This window comes from Battus philenor, unplaced genomic scaffold (genome assembly GCF_028537555.1).
Source record: "Battus philenor isolate CCGP_79_NKW_IND1 unplaced genomic scaffold, ilBatPhil1.0.hap1 SCAF_12, whole genome shotgun sequence".
Classification (NCBI taxonomy): Eukaryota; Metazoa; Arthropoda; class Insecta; order Lepidoptera; family Papilionidae; genus Battus; species Battus philenor.
Window position 1 is genome coordinate 9030283 of NW_027181674.1, and position 14472 is coordinate 9044754.

Consider the following 14472-nt stretch of genomic DNA (forward strand, 5'->3'; position numbering starts at 1 on the left):
AATGATATGCCAATGTACATTATATACATTTATACAGAAGTAAACTGAGATGATATTAAAATAAACCATTGGTTGTAAAAAGATATACATTGAGTATATGAAAACGTTTAATCATAAACAACGAAATGATTCTACGTACGAAAATATCAACAAATATTTTTTACAAGATAAGGATTAAAATTTAACATGCATGAATGGTGATAACAACATTACAAGCTAACCACAGTGAGAACAATAATTAATGTAATTTTTCTATCTCTCAAAAGGGAGCTTAACACCGAGTCTGAAGATGCTCAACTTCAGACGTAAATACGTACCTAAGAAGAAGTACTAATAGTTCAATTAATATGTGCCGTCTTGACTCGGCTCTTGATATTCATGGGCTGGCGGCTGCACGGGTTCTGCTTGGTAAAAAGCTCCCGAGACAAAGGGGTTGTTCGGGACATGCTGTTGGGGCGCTGGGGGGCGTGGAGGTGGTGCAGCAATCGCACCGTATGCTGGAGCCTCTGTTTTGTTTAGAGGGTCTGATGGTTGCTCCGTCTAAAAATCGAGAGCCCGTCATAACGTTTTCTATATCTCTATCAATGCATAAATATATTTTTTGTGTTTATGTTGAAAAAATAATACTTTTTTTAAAAAAACCTACCACTACAATCAAATACATACTAATGTTACATTAAAATTATTAAAGAAAAAAAAACTGCGTTTACAATATACTCTGTATCACCTAATTAGCAAGGACAATTTACATTATATGGCCTTAATAGTAGAATAGCAAAACAAATAAACATTAGAGGGCAGGTGAATTAATTCAACGATAATAATGTGTTGTTTTTATGTTTTATGAATATGAAAAATTCACAAGTTAACTTATGACCCAAGTATTGCGTTGATTTATAATAAATGAAACTTTTTCTCTCCTAGTTATTTAAAATTTCGTTTATGTATGTTATTAAAGCATCTATCTAACTGTAAGAAATGATTTTACACCATCCCATGAATTTTGCTTTAAGAGTCGAAGCAGAAATATTTGTGTAATAATTCTAGTATAGTTAATTGCAATCATTTTATATATGCGCCAACTATAGAAACTTACGAAAGTAGTCTCGTGGTCCAAGGGTTTCATAGGACTCTCGTAGGGCGGAGTTGGCTCAGCCCAGGGTTGCAGTTCGCCAGAAGCAAATATTGCGTAAATTGTAATACCAATAAAGTGAACCGTTGCTCCCATTAGAAACACCGCGCGCCATTCAGTTATAGCCTTTTCCAGGTTTTCCTGTCATTTAAATAAACTTAGTAAATTATTTCTTTTATGTATATATAAAAGAAATATCATTATAAGTAACCATGTTTTATAAGTTACTCAAAACTAAATTGACTACTAATATTAAACTTATAAAATTATAATTTAATAACATGTTATGAAAAAGAAAATTGTAATAAATCCCAGAATTTTTAAATAAATGTTAGAACTGAAATGATTTGCTCAAGTTTTCTCTTCGTATCCCCTTTTCTGTTCAGAACTTTCGTTTCGGTTTGTAACGATAATAAAGTGCTTCGCACGAAATATACTCGGTGTGATGCATCGTCGCGCACCCACAAAGCCAGCCATTTGATATTCAGAACGCGCGTTGCGCCGAGCTCGATTTCCTTTTTTAAATTAGCCACGGCCGAATGTCCTTTTTGTTTCGCGGGCGCGAGGAGAAGAGAGAGAACGTCGTACGGGGGTGCGTCACTCACAGTTTTCAATTGAACGCACGAGTGCTAATCGAAGATATCTTTCTCATTTTCATAGTTTAATTTACATTTATGATGACGGCAAAATAAACTCCGAGATTTCTATCTCTTTTTCACAAACACGTAACATAAGCAAAACATATTTAAGTATTTAGCCATTTAAAATAAATGGCTGTCATCTAGATGTTATCATAAAAGTGGTTAATTCAATTAAATTTAAACTAACCTTCTCTTGAGTCATATTATCGATAACGATTGGTACAAGAAATCCAGCGATGGTACCAATTCCATTAGAAAGGCCCATTAGAATAGAAGCATATCTGGGAGCGATATCCAGGTGGTTCACATTGTATCCCGAGATAGCAAAACCACTGCACGCTACGCCAAGAGTCAATTCGATAGTTGCGACGTACTACATAAAAAATTATGTCATTAATAAATTATTTAGCTTTAAATCATTAACAAACATAAAATTATAAATAATACAAAAATCGAGTAGGCCAAACTGTACCAATGTAATAAAAAGGAGTAATTTTGATAAATACAAATTTATATCAAGGAATGTACGCGCGTTGATTGCAAACCCTTTTTGCTAATATTAGTGATTGTATTTATATTTACATAGTATACGCCTTAAGGTAAAAATGACGCTCTTTAGAATTATCGATCAATGGTTTATCGATTTTGTTTTTTTATTACCTTTGTTGCAGTTTGTGTTTTATAAAATGTGACAAATTTAACAAAATGTTATTTTGATTATACTTACTTTGTTATCGGCGTAAGCAATCAGTACAAAGAAGAAAGCCTCAAGACCAAAACCACCACAGTTGAATAATTTGCGGACATTGGTTGTTGACATAATGTTGTTTTTCCGCAGATAATCAGCCATCATACCGCCAATCGGCACTAATGAAGTCATTATTAAATGAGGTATAGCGCCTACGAAACCGGACTGAAAGATATCATTGAATCATATAATCTGTCATTAGTACTGCGCGTAATAAAATATTTTTTTTCTTAAATACCTCGGTAATCTGCATATTAAATCTCGTATTGAAATATGCAGACTGGAAGATGACTAATAAGCAGAAGTTCCATGTCCTGCAGAAGTTCGCTACTATAATAGCGTATACCTATAAAAGATCGATGACAGTTATTTTGTTATTTAAAATTAATCAACTAATCTTTAACACAGACTTACAGGTGGTGAAGTAGCAAAAGCTTTCCACGGTGTATTCCAAAACCCAGGCATCGCTGCCTGGGCGGCGGTACCTAGAGACTGTTCGATGTAAGTCAACTCCTTTCCACTAATATGGGGATGTTTACTAGGTTTCTCAAATACCAGCCACAACCAAAGAAAATACCTAAAATAATTACAAAAAAAATTATTTAATAACAAATACTTTAAAATAATATTTACATTACTAATAAATTAAAAATTGCGTATTGGCTCGTCTTACCAGATAACACCAGAAACACCGTAGAAGTAAAACGGTGTCTGCCAGGATATAAAATCGGTTAGTATACCAGACAGTGGCATACCGATGACGATTCCCGCATATGTACCACAAAAGGCGAGCGTAGCCAGTCTAGAACGTTCTAAAGGTGGGGCCCACATCCTCCAAATGCCGTGGCAAGATGGGTAGGTTACGCCCTAAAATATTTTACACATTCTGTCAATTGTTTTTAGAGTAACAACGAACACATTACTGTAAATTATTATAAAGAAATAAATTAGACCAAAAACATTTTATATTGGCTGTATTCAGTATTTTTGTGAATGAAAAAAAAATTAAAAGTAAAGTTTTAGTTAAACCTATTCCTTATCGTGTAATATATATTTTTGGACACTATCATTTTAAGTTTAAAAAATTTTAAATAATGAGAAAATAGCATAGAAATCAAAAATTGTAACCTCTTTGACAGAATATATGTTCGCATGAACATTTATTTTGATATTGTCAGTTCACAATCAGTCACATTTAATAGGATAGCATTGCTATTGATGATCCGACTAAACTCGGGGACAAGGAGACGAATAAATACGTATCCATGACGACCGAGGGCTGCGTAATCCTAAAGAGGCTTTATACATTGAAAAGCGATTTTCACTGTACTCAAGTACAATTCAGTATAGATACCGATCAATGTGTAATTGAAAAAAGAGATCAAAGAATATATATATAAATATGTAAATGAGTTTAGAGAATAATATATATAAATGAGTTTTTTTAATACACTAATAACTAAATCCTTATCGGTCGTACAATATATTTTTAAATTGTCGTAAAATTTAAAAAAACCTTGAATTTAAAAAGTTATCATTATTCTACCAGTTCTTCTCAATAATTCATATAGTTGTAATTAAAAATTAAGGAACGTAATATTTTTCTAACAAAGATTGAAAATGTAAATTTAGTTTATAACCCTAATGACATACGAGAAGGCTTTATGAGAGAATAACTTTTCGATTTGCCATTAAATTCCAAAAACATGGGTCAAGATCTGCATATTTAATGGATATAATAATAGTAATAGTAATAAGCAATTAACTCAAAAGGCCACTGGAAAGTATTACCAGCAGAACATTAGGAAAGAAAATGTAATGAAATGTACTGCATTCCCATGTTATAACAATGCTACCATTATTGTCAAAAAAAGCTACAAGGAGGATTTTATCTTGCTAAAAATGAATTTTATAGGACAAGGCAAAGACTTTTATTGTGTTTGTTTCTTGTATCGCATCTTCTATCAAACATGGTGTAGACTATATTGTTTTAATGAATTGCGTGTCATCGAAAGGTTTCGTTAAATAGCATATCATTGAAGAATAAATCGAAGGATCTATCTATCTTTGGGCAAATAAATTTTTCACAATCGAAAATGTTGGCAATAAGTAATTTCATTATTGACAAAATAATGCCGAAGGTTAATGAAGATCCTATGTCTAATAAAATATTTGTTTTTCCTTTAGGTTCATAAGAAAAAATAAACATTTTTTAAGTTAAAAATGGCATGGGATTTTTTGTGTATCACGAAAGAAAATAGTTTTAACACCGTGTTAAACTTTCAAATATTTAACAATTGTTTGTTTTTAGCTTACATTCATTTGCATGCAATGGACTTGCTGTAACACAGCAAATTAAGTCAGCTTAAAGCTCTGTAGGAAGAGGGTACGTTTAAAAGGGATCCACGAAACAAAATTCGAGCATTTATAATAAGCCCGATAATGCAGGATCACGTTCCGCATGTGAAACATCACAAAATTTAACATATGACGCGTGCATGTGACATGTCACCAGTCCCTGCAAAGTTTAATTATGTACAACACACAATATTATGTAATCGTTAGTAATACAAAGTTCTTAACGATAACTCTTAGAAATTTTCACATTATCCTACATGATATACATCAGTACGAATCAGTTAAAATTGTTAAAATACTCATATTTTAAGAAATGTGTAAATTTAATTATTAAAGTTTACGTAACTCACCTCAACAAAGCCTTGAGCGACCTTAAGCATTACGACAGCCGCTGGTCCCACCGACATGGCTCCGGGTATCGCCATATTGAATATAGATGAAGCCACAATAGCCGCGCCAAAAATCCTGTTCGCCGGGTACATGGATGCGAGGAACCCGCCAGGGACTTGAGTAATTAGGTAGCCAGCAAAATAAGATGAATCTATAGAGGACTCCACCTTTACCGTCCAGTTGAATGGCGTGTCTGAATGGTCGCCTGATGACTGTAACCAAATTTAGTTACCATTATACGGACTAAAACTAATTCTTATCCTAGTTTATATCTGCGAGATCAAATGAGAAATTAGGAGATTCACCAAAGTTACAAAGGTAGTTGAAAGTAGCTCGTCAGAAGTGCAGTCGGTGGGGCAGATGGCTCATGCAAGCAACGGCCGTTTCGGCCGATAGGTTTTATGTGCTGACTTCGAGCCGGTAGACGCGGCGTGAGTGGGGCAGTAATGCGGTTGGATGCGGGCAGTGCAAGACCAGCCATTGTGATTAACTTTATGGAGGGCCTATGCCTTACGGTGGGCGTATATCGGCTGACATAATAATGCTGATGATAATTTTAATTTTAAACCAAAATTAAAGTTTATTTATGGTCATAAGATAAATATAATTAGTAAACTTACGTTATGTTTTCCAACCATCTTGAGCTTGGCCATGCTCATATTGCATCGCATACCAAACATGATGCTGAACCCAAAGCAGGCTAGCAGTGCCACCGTGTAACGAGCACTCAAGCAGGGGCATTCGGCGCGCACGTACTTATCTACGAATTTAAAAATATAGCAGACATTCTAAGAGTCTTAAAGTAAAATACGCAGTGTTTCAAACAGTCCTTACTATTACTTTAAACGATCATTAAATTTTCGAATTCATGTTTAAACTATGCTTAATATTAAAAAACGTAAGATCTAACCGTTAATGTTAATAATAATAAGCTTTAGTCATTTTAAATAAGAACAAATCATTTTGCTAAATGTAATCTCTATAATAAAATTAATTAATTAGATTTTATTATCTTCATTAAAATTTAATTTACCAATCTGTCGAGGTGGTGGCCGTTCAGGAGATGGTGGAGTTTCCAGATCTTCGCCATCGTACATCTGATCGTAGCCTTTCTGTTCGACATGGAAATTCTCATATTGGGCGTTTCTGCAACAAATTAAATTTATTACTTACAATTGTTATTTTAATATTAATTTATGTATTAGAGAGACTAGAAAGTAATATTGTTTCTGACGACATATTTTACAGAAAAACCGATGATTTTTACCGCTCCGGCATTAAAAATTTGTGGCAATGGCAAAAGATAGTTGATAACTAATGTGAATATATTGTTGATTAGATATAAAAACTTGTTAAAAATGTTGTCATGTGAATTTTTTTAAGAAAGAGACGTTACTTTCCGATCCCCATAATATATTATGTAACTATAATATCTTTTAATAAAAAAAATTTGTTAAAGGATACGTTTTACTTCGAAATATACTTTTAAAAATTTGTTTGCAATGATAACTTTGTCAAATATGATTCGTTTTCATAATATACGAACGAGATAGCTTATTACTAGACGGTGGTTGACAGCAACAGCATTGATAGGTACTAAGAGGGAAATTCAGAATGTCACGGAGTAATCAAACAGCCGTCGTTAGTTAAACTGCTTATTTACCTTTAAATAAGATACTAACACTTCGTTATAATAAAAAACGTTGCATTGAAATATTAATAAACATACATTCTACACAGTATCTTTATAAAATCGAACGAGGCGTTGTTCGCGACAGAGATCATATTTTACTTCTATTTCCTCGATAATTAAAACGCTCGGCGGCTCAACGTGTTTCGCTGGAAATGCGATTAAAATGCGCCGGCCCAGTTAATAGGTCTGACATACAAGATCGCACCTGAACTGCGTGCGAAAATAATAAGTAAAGTGTTTTGCTACGAGTTTATTTTGATATATATAGGGATTACCCAAGCTAATAGAAGATTACAACTATCCATGTGTCTATTCTTTGTTCATTACAATCAACATTTTTATACGATACCTTCTGTAACTGCCAAAAGAAACGTTATTTAAAAATATAATGCGGATCAACGTTAAGGTCGGTGCCTGCGCAAGACTGATCATCATAGCGATCTTTACCTAGGAAGGCCTATGTAAAGTGCAGTGAGCGCATGTCAGCTGATATGATGATGATCAAATTTTTAACGACTTCTGCATTAATGTTACTAAAAAACCAACACAGTAGGTGGGCATTCTCTATTAGCCTACTAATATATAAGCATCTTCGCTTAAATGTAGACATAAACATCGCCTTACTAGTTTTGAATGTTTACATGTAATCGTGATAGTCTTGAAGCTAAGATATTCACATAACCATCACCTCAACAAAATACATCATAAAATCGAAGTTACTGGTGTGTAAATTCATTTTTCCGCTGACAAAAGTTATAAATGCGCCTATCTGTTCGCTTCCCCTATTTCAACGTCGCTGGTAATGAATCGTTGCATAAAAGGCATAACCAAGTGGAAACGACGCGCGACGGTGGCGCCCCCTGTGTCCGTGTTCCGCGCTAATGTATTTAGATCTGACTGGACGACGCGACGCGTCAACTGTTACATCGGCTGAGAGAATTGTGAACTTTGCAAAAGATAGAAAACATACTAAATTCTAAAAAAAAGTCGATTTTTGGTATCACTAATTAATTTTAAATTTAAGTCCTAAGTCTAAAACACACAGCTTACCATAATCATTACGTTACTACGATCAGCTTAATAAAAATTAGCGCTGCAGTACTGTTTAAGCTGTACTGCAGTACATAGCTGTTGCTGGAGTTCCCAATGTTGGCATTCATATTGTGCTTGTGATGTATTTGAAGTTATGCTGCTAGCCGATCTAGGCTTTGTGCAGCTTCACCGAAATTAAGCCCGTGGAAACAGGGGTCCACGAACTAAAAAATGCTGGCGCATTCTTATCCTTTTCAATAATAAAATACTTCGTTTTTTCTACGATGTGGTAGCCGGTAAACAAGTCAATTTCTTTACCTTATCGACCTCGGTGGACGAAGAGAGTACCAATGTTAACGCCTACCTTTAAAGTTAAGCTATTTTAAATCGCTTTCACCTCCAGGTTAAAGATACCAAAATTCTATTCCGGATCTGCCGAGTCAATTATTCTGAGTCTCGTTTAATAAATCTAGTGATAAAATGACCAATATTAAATACATCTATGCAATTTTATCATAGACTGGAGTGATATATAATTAGTGCGCAAAACTAATTTCCCTCGGTTGGCTCCACTACGTACTTTGCCTTTGTGACTCAATGTCAAATGCAAGTTATTCCAGATAAGAGAGTTAGCAACGTTGACTTGTAATTAATAAGTGATTTCATCTTCTATTAAATTCTTTATACCACATCAACATACCCACAGTGTTTTCATACGACGTTGTAAAAATTATAAATTAATAACGACTCTAGTTATGAGTATAAGCTTTTCGATATATATTATTTTATACCATATACAAGGAAAATGAGAAAACATGTTTGAATGTGTATTTTTTATAAAAAAAAGGTTATCTATTTCGTGAACACGCACCCCTCACTCCATGCGTTCACTTTATTGTACCGCTAATGCACCCCGGGCACGATGCCTGTAATTATGTGACGTAACTTAAAATGGCATAATTGCTGTTTTGTCACAGTCTATCTACACCCTATAATGTATACCATCATTATATGTTTGTCTTTGCATTTATTGACGTCAAATAAAATGATAAATTACCAACGAGTGACTTAAATACGTTCATTTAAATTATATCCAAACTTTAACAAATAACGGAACCATGCAGTAAAATGTTTCACGCATGCCTTCAACCTATAAAGTTTTTTGTTAGGTATGGTAGTTGATATTTATAAACAATTATTGGGCAATGTCCAATTACAATGCTTTCAATTTTTTTAAATAATGACGGATATACAACTGTACTTTGATATAAATAAATACATGGATTAAAAAAGGATATATTAAATATAAAAAATTTCAAAAATATAGATTGTTGAAAGCAATGAATTGAGATTATTAAATAAAGTGCGACCGTCTACACCCAGCCAGCTGCTAACTTACTGTCTTGACTAATGGAATAAACTTTTTCATAAGCGGTACAGCTTGCCGCAAAGCTATTTGCATTTATCGCACACAGTTGATAATTTTTAACGCGAATCTAAAGTCCCTCCAAAAAAAAAGTTGTTGATAGTGCCTTTTTTGTGCATATTAGCTTAAATTTTAGGAAAAGATTTTACTTCTCTCTTATTTATTATGATTTATAATCTACTCTTTATCACTGAAAACCTTTTATCGCAGTTAAAACGTCATCGTTCGGCAGTTGTCTTAAAATTTAAACATCGGTAGAAGATAATAAACTACTTTGAATCATCACTTATTGAATTACGAAATACCTATAAATTGTGTGATTAGAATATTAAATTAATTTCATATCGTACAATTTCCCATGCAAGTTTTCTCGAATTTTCGAAGACAGGAGTTCCTGAATCAGACGTGAAGAGCAGGGTGCGAGCTTGGGGTGTATTACGTAGATCACAATATGCACTCGAACATTCCCCACTATGAATACCTATAGTCGTGCCCAGGGAGGAACGCTAGGACTTCTTAATTAATTAATTAACGCTCGAGAAACGAGTGGCTCTTTATTAAAAGTGTCTTTTGTTGTCAATATTACTGTCTTGGGTAACTCTACTCTTACTCTTATCGTGAACAAAAGTTTATAAGGTTCTAAAACTTATTATTTAATAATATTTAAAACATTAAAATAAAACTGCTAAACCTCATTTGAAATGAAGTAAAATATTTTAAATAGCCTACCAACCTTAATTAATTTTACTGACCTACCAGTACGTGTTTATTACTACAAAAAAACTTGTATTAAAAACGTAGATATAATCTATTAACCTTTCATTTTTTCTAATTATCTGTTTACAAAAGATTTGATAAGAATATTATCAAAAATTCGGCCCTGTACAATTCCAGGGAGAAGGTAGCTATTACACCCCGCGAAGCCACCCTCTCTAATTGATTTACAATTGTCGGATAAATTTGTTTCCCGACTACCCAGGGATCGCAAATGCATGTCTAGCATACAATAAATCTACAATAGACTTTATATTTGACAAAAATTGTACAAATTTTATAGTGGGACATAAAGAATATATATGTATTGAATAAATACATTGAAGGAAATTAAAAATATATTGTACCTAAATATGACACATAAAAATAATTTTAGAAAATAATCTATTTACAGTTTTCTTCATGGAAGCGAGTACCTTTTAGATAGATGCCATCGTCTGAGAAATATTTTTTCACTACAGTACAAATCCGTAACACCTTATAAAATTAACTTAACCTGTAAACGGAATTACTTGTACTCCAAAGGTGAAGACGTTATTATAATCTGATATTTGTATTAATGAAATTGCGATTAAAATTGATATAAAAATATTTTTTACTTATTAATTTATATTTTATATTTATACTTGTCGTCTAAAGTCGTAAACACGATATACATTTCTGGAGATATGATTCATAGATAATAAAAATATATATTAGTGTACGAATCACTTTTATAAGTACAATTATCACAAATATTGAAGTTAACATTGATGATAAAAATAAATCAAGTGTACCATCTCATATTTCGACACTTGAAAGCATAATAGAGTTATGACAAAAATGGCGAAGTAAGCTAAGAAATATCACTTGGTGAACCCGAGACGCTTGTTAGCGCCTTCTTCTTTATTTATGACCAGATTTATTTTATGGCCGTAGATATAGACAGGCAGGGACGCGAAAGAAAACTTTGCCAAGTGGACAAAATCATTTTTATATCGTTACCAACATGTATATAAAAGTTAGAATTATTTAAATTCATGTTAAATTAGTAGGTCGTTTGTTAATTCAAGGCTATAGTGAGGATATGTTTATGTAATAAATTAAAAACGATACTTTAAAAAAACTCTTGGTATTTAAAACAATACGTATCAACCAATACAAGCATGATGTCAGACGAATTTTTTTAAATATTCAGATTGAAACAATGAAAATATTTATTTTATATTTTGCGTCGCCATTTTCACGAGTATTTTACCGAATATCATAAAAATTGAAGGCAAACAAAACAGGGTGTTGTATTTGCAATGATATTTGGTTCGTAGATTCTTATTCTCTTTGTCAGGATCTAATCTGTCCGTCCGGGCAGATCTCACGTTCTGGATCGACCTTTATTGTTTCTTGATTTTGTTAGCTCCCTCTGTTCCAGACTGTTTTATTTTACGTGAGTACATGAAATCAACTTATTATTATATTGTCATAAGAAGGCATTATGTTCAAGGTATCGATTTTTGTTTACCACGTAAATGTACTCTAAAAAAAGTCTAAAGTTTTATTGCTAAAATAATTGTTTCTCCGTATAAGCTTATTTAATTCAATCTTTATTTTATTTTTCATTTCAGATCATTTCTACTGGTTGTATACGTTATGAGAAGAAAAGCCAAAAGAGCTCAATTATATTAAAACTGAAATCAAATTGACCACCTATATAATGGCATCCTTCAACTTAAAATATTGCGAGGTTTCCAAACGTGTCCAGATCTGAAGCTTGCAACAAACTCAGTTGGGGTTTATGCAATCACTCTTAGAAATATTCTTGATACAGAAGTAAAAGCAATTTCTGAGCTGTATTATCATTTAAGAAACCTTTTACGCTTTAATAAGTTTTTCTTTTTTAAAATAAGGTCTTTATTTTTATTTTACAGTGTTTTTTTTTCATTACATTTATTTCATAGATTAAAAATAATGTTTTTATTTTATTCACAAAAGGTCTTTCTAAAAATAATAGCACTAGAAAAAAGCCAACTAAGTATCTCGAGTTTCAAAAAACCTCTCGTTTTTAAAAATCGTGTTTTACTAAACGGTTATTAATTTATTTTAATATAGAGAAAACCTTAACTTCGCAATAAACTTTATGAAGATATTTATACAAATACGATACTTTTTAACCAACTGTGTAACTGCTTATAAAGAATAAAAAAAATTCTCGTGCACGAACTGTAAGTGATGTCAGCGTTGTAGCCTGTAAATAAATTGAAGGAAACACTCGAAGGAGGAAGATCCAAACAAATCCCCGTTTAATCCCGATAAGAGCGTTTTGAAATCCAGGTTAGTTGTAAATATCAATTACGCAAATACCAGGCTTAGGGCGTAATGCTTTTCACAGGGTTTGAATGAATTGTATGCGTTTAAGGGTGAAATAAAATGAAACGGCTCCTCCAATTCCGTCGATTCAAGATTATTCGATTTAACCCCGTTACAGGAATGAGAAAAAAAACGTAAAAACAACTCAACGATCAGTGACTTTTTTCTTTTCTGATGTTTGTTTACCTTATATGTAGCAGAATTAAGACAATATTTAAAATTATAAAGGTGTTTGCATTACATTCTTCTGAGACATTTTTCTGTAGACACTATGAACAGATGTCAATATAAAGAAAAGAAAAGACAGGAAGATCATTATTAAATTGTACAGAAGCAGGCAATAGGATGAAGTCCCCTGAGAATTTTTTATGAAATATAATTTTGTCGGGAACTTGGAACAATCGTGTAGTTAATTTTAATATTCGTACCAAAGTCCCTGAGCACTTATTGATTTTTTCTCAATTTAACAGAATGACGTCACACTAAAGTTTAACTTTTTTATTACAATTATTAATTATCACAGATTAAGTTAAATCAACATTACCTATAGAACTTTGATCGATCACTAAAATGAAATTAGTGAGTTAATGGTAATAACATTTAAGTACAATATTTTTAATTTTTTTTTAACTTAACATGAAACATACATATAACATTGTGGTGCTTCCAAAGATTTTTTAATGCAATATGTTGTGCAGCTACACATCTTTTCAATAGGTTAGCGTTTTTACGGTACCATAAAACGGGAACACTGTTTTGCTTACGCAATACTGTTAAGGGCAGATATAGTCGCTGTGACGGTGGTACTTAGTACGCATCTCGAAGAAGACACTAACAGTCAGTTCAGTTCAGTTTTGTATTATAGACGAGATATAGTATAGTAAAGCAGGACCGATGTATTACAATGTACGTATATGTACACAATGTTCGAAGTAAAGATATGTAAGTCATTAACGTACATTATATAATATCAGCTATCACTATTTTTTCGCGTTATTAACCCTGTCAATCATAAACGAGGTAAGTGTCTGCGATCATAATATTTCACGTACCTAATCATCATCGACATTACAGTCGTCAAACGTCCATGCTGGACACAATCTTTCCTTGTAGATAGAAATCTATGAGGGAATAGGACCGGCAAGAAGTGGCCAGATCCTAAAGTTTTACGCTGTCCTTGCCGTACCACATTCTCAACTTTAAAACCCCAAAGCTCTAGCGCCTTCTACGGCTTTATAGTCTGCCAACTGCCACTTCGAAATCGCTAGCCTATATCGGCCCTATATATATATATATATATATATATATATGTGTGTGTGTGTGTGTGTGTGTGTGTGTGTGTGTGTGTGTGTGTGTGTGTGTGTGTGTTTATGTTTACAAAATAAATTTTAATTTCTGAAGGATCAAAATGAATTCTATCAATTGAGAATCCCGTAAAAAATGTCTCAGAAATATAAGTTTCATATCTTTGTCTAGATTAAATTTCGACTAAAAATATAATCGGAAAAGTATGTTCTCTGTACATTGCTATTATTTAACTGCAACAGGATAAAGCTTCAATAACTCCCACTGTCAGATCATAAAAATAAATTGGGCATACCTGAGACATAATAAAATCCCTTGGGTGCGCTGTTAGGGACAAGTGAAGACGTATGAGGCAACAAAGCTTATGGAAATGTACGAATGTTGTATAGTAATTGTACATTCAATTTAGGTTCTGATATACACACAAACGAGAGCTGTGAAGCGAAGTAAAAAGATTTTCTACTGCAATGGAAATCAACTCGACTTCGCTACAGTAATTTATTTACCGTATTGCATGTTGCCGATTGACTATCCTTTGTACTCGATATACTACAACATGCAATTCACATATAGATGTTTGATCGTTAATTTATTTGTTATACTGTAATAAATTGTTTGTATCCAGAAAAA

At 32.8% G+C, this 14472-nt stretch overlaps 1 protein-coding gene across 1 annotated transcript in view; it reads right to left on the reverse strand.

Moving 5' to 3' along the window:
• Window positions 1–238: 238 nt before the first annotated feature.
• VGlut (Vesicular glutamate transporter) overlaps window positions 239–14472 on the reverse strand; it is a 32955-nt gene continuing 18721 nt past the window's right edge. Inside the window, exons 2-11 of the mRNA XM_068776656.1 lie at window positions 6303–6415; window positions 5890–6029; window positions 5230–5481; window positions 3195–3388; window positions 2936–3098; window positions 2760–2867; window positions 2501–2686; window positions 1961–2146; window positions 1097–1273; window positions 239–540 (exon numbers count right to left, since the gene is read on the reverse strand). Coding sequence (XP_068632757.1) covers window positions 343–540; window positions 1097–1273; window positions 1961–2146; window positions 2501–2686; window positions 2760–2867; window positions 2936–3098; window positions 3195–3388; window positions 5230–5481; window positions 5890–6029; window positions 6303–6415 — 1717 coding nt within the window. The 3' untranslated portion in view covers window positions 239–342. The remainder of the gene's footprint in view (window positions 541–1096; window positions 1274–1960; window positions 2147–2500; window positions 2687–2759; window positions 2868–2935; window positions 3099–3194; window positions 3389–5229; window positions 5482–5889; window positions 6030–6302; window positions 6416–14472) is intronic.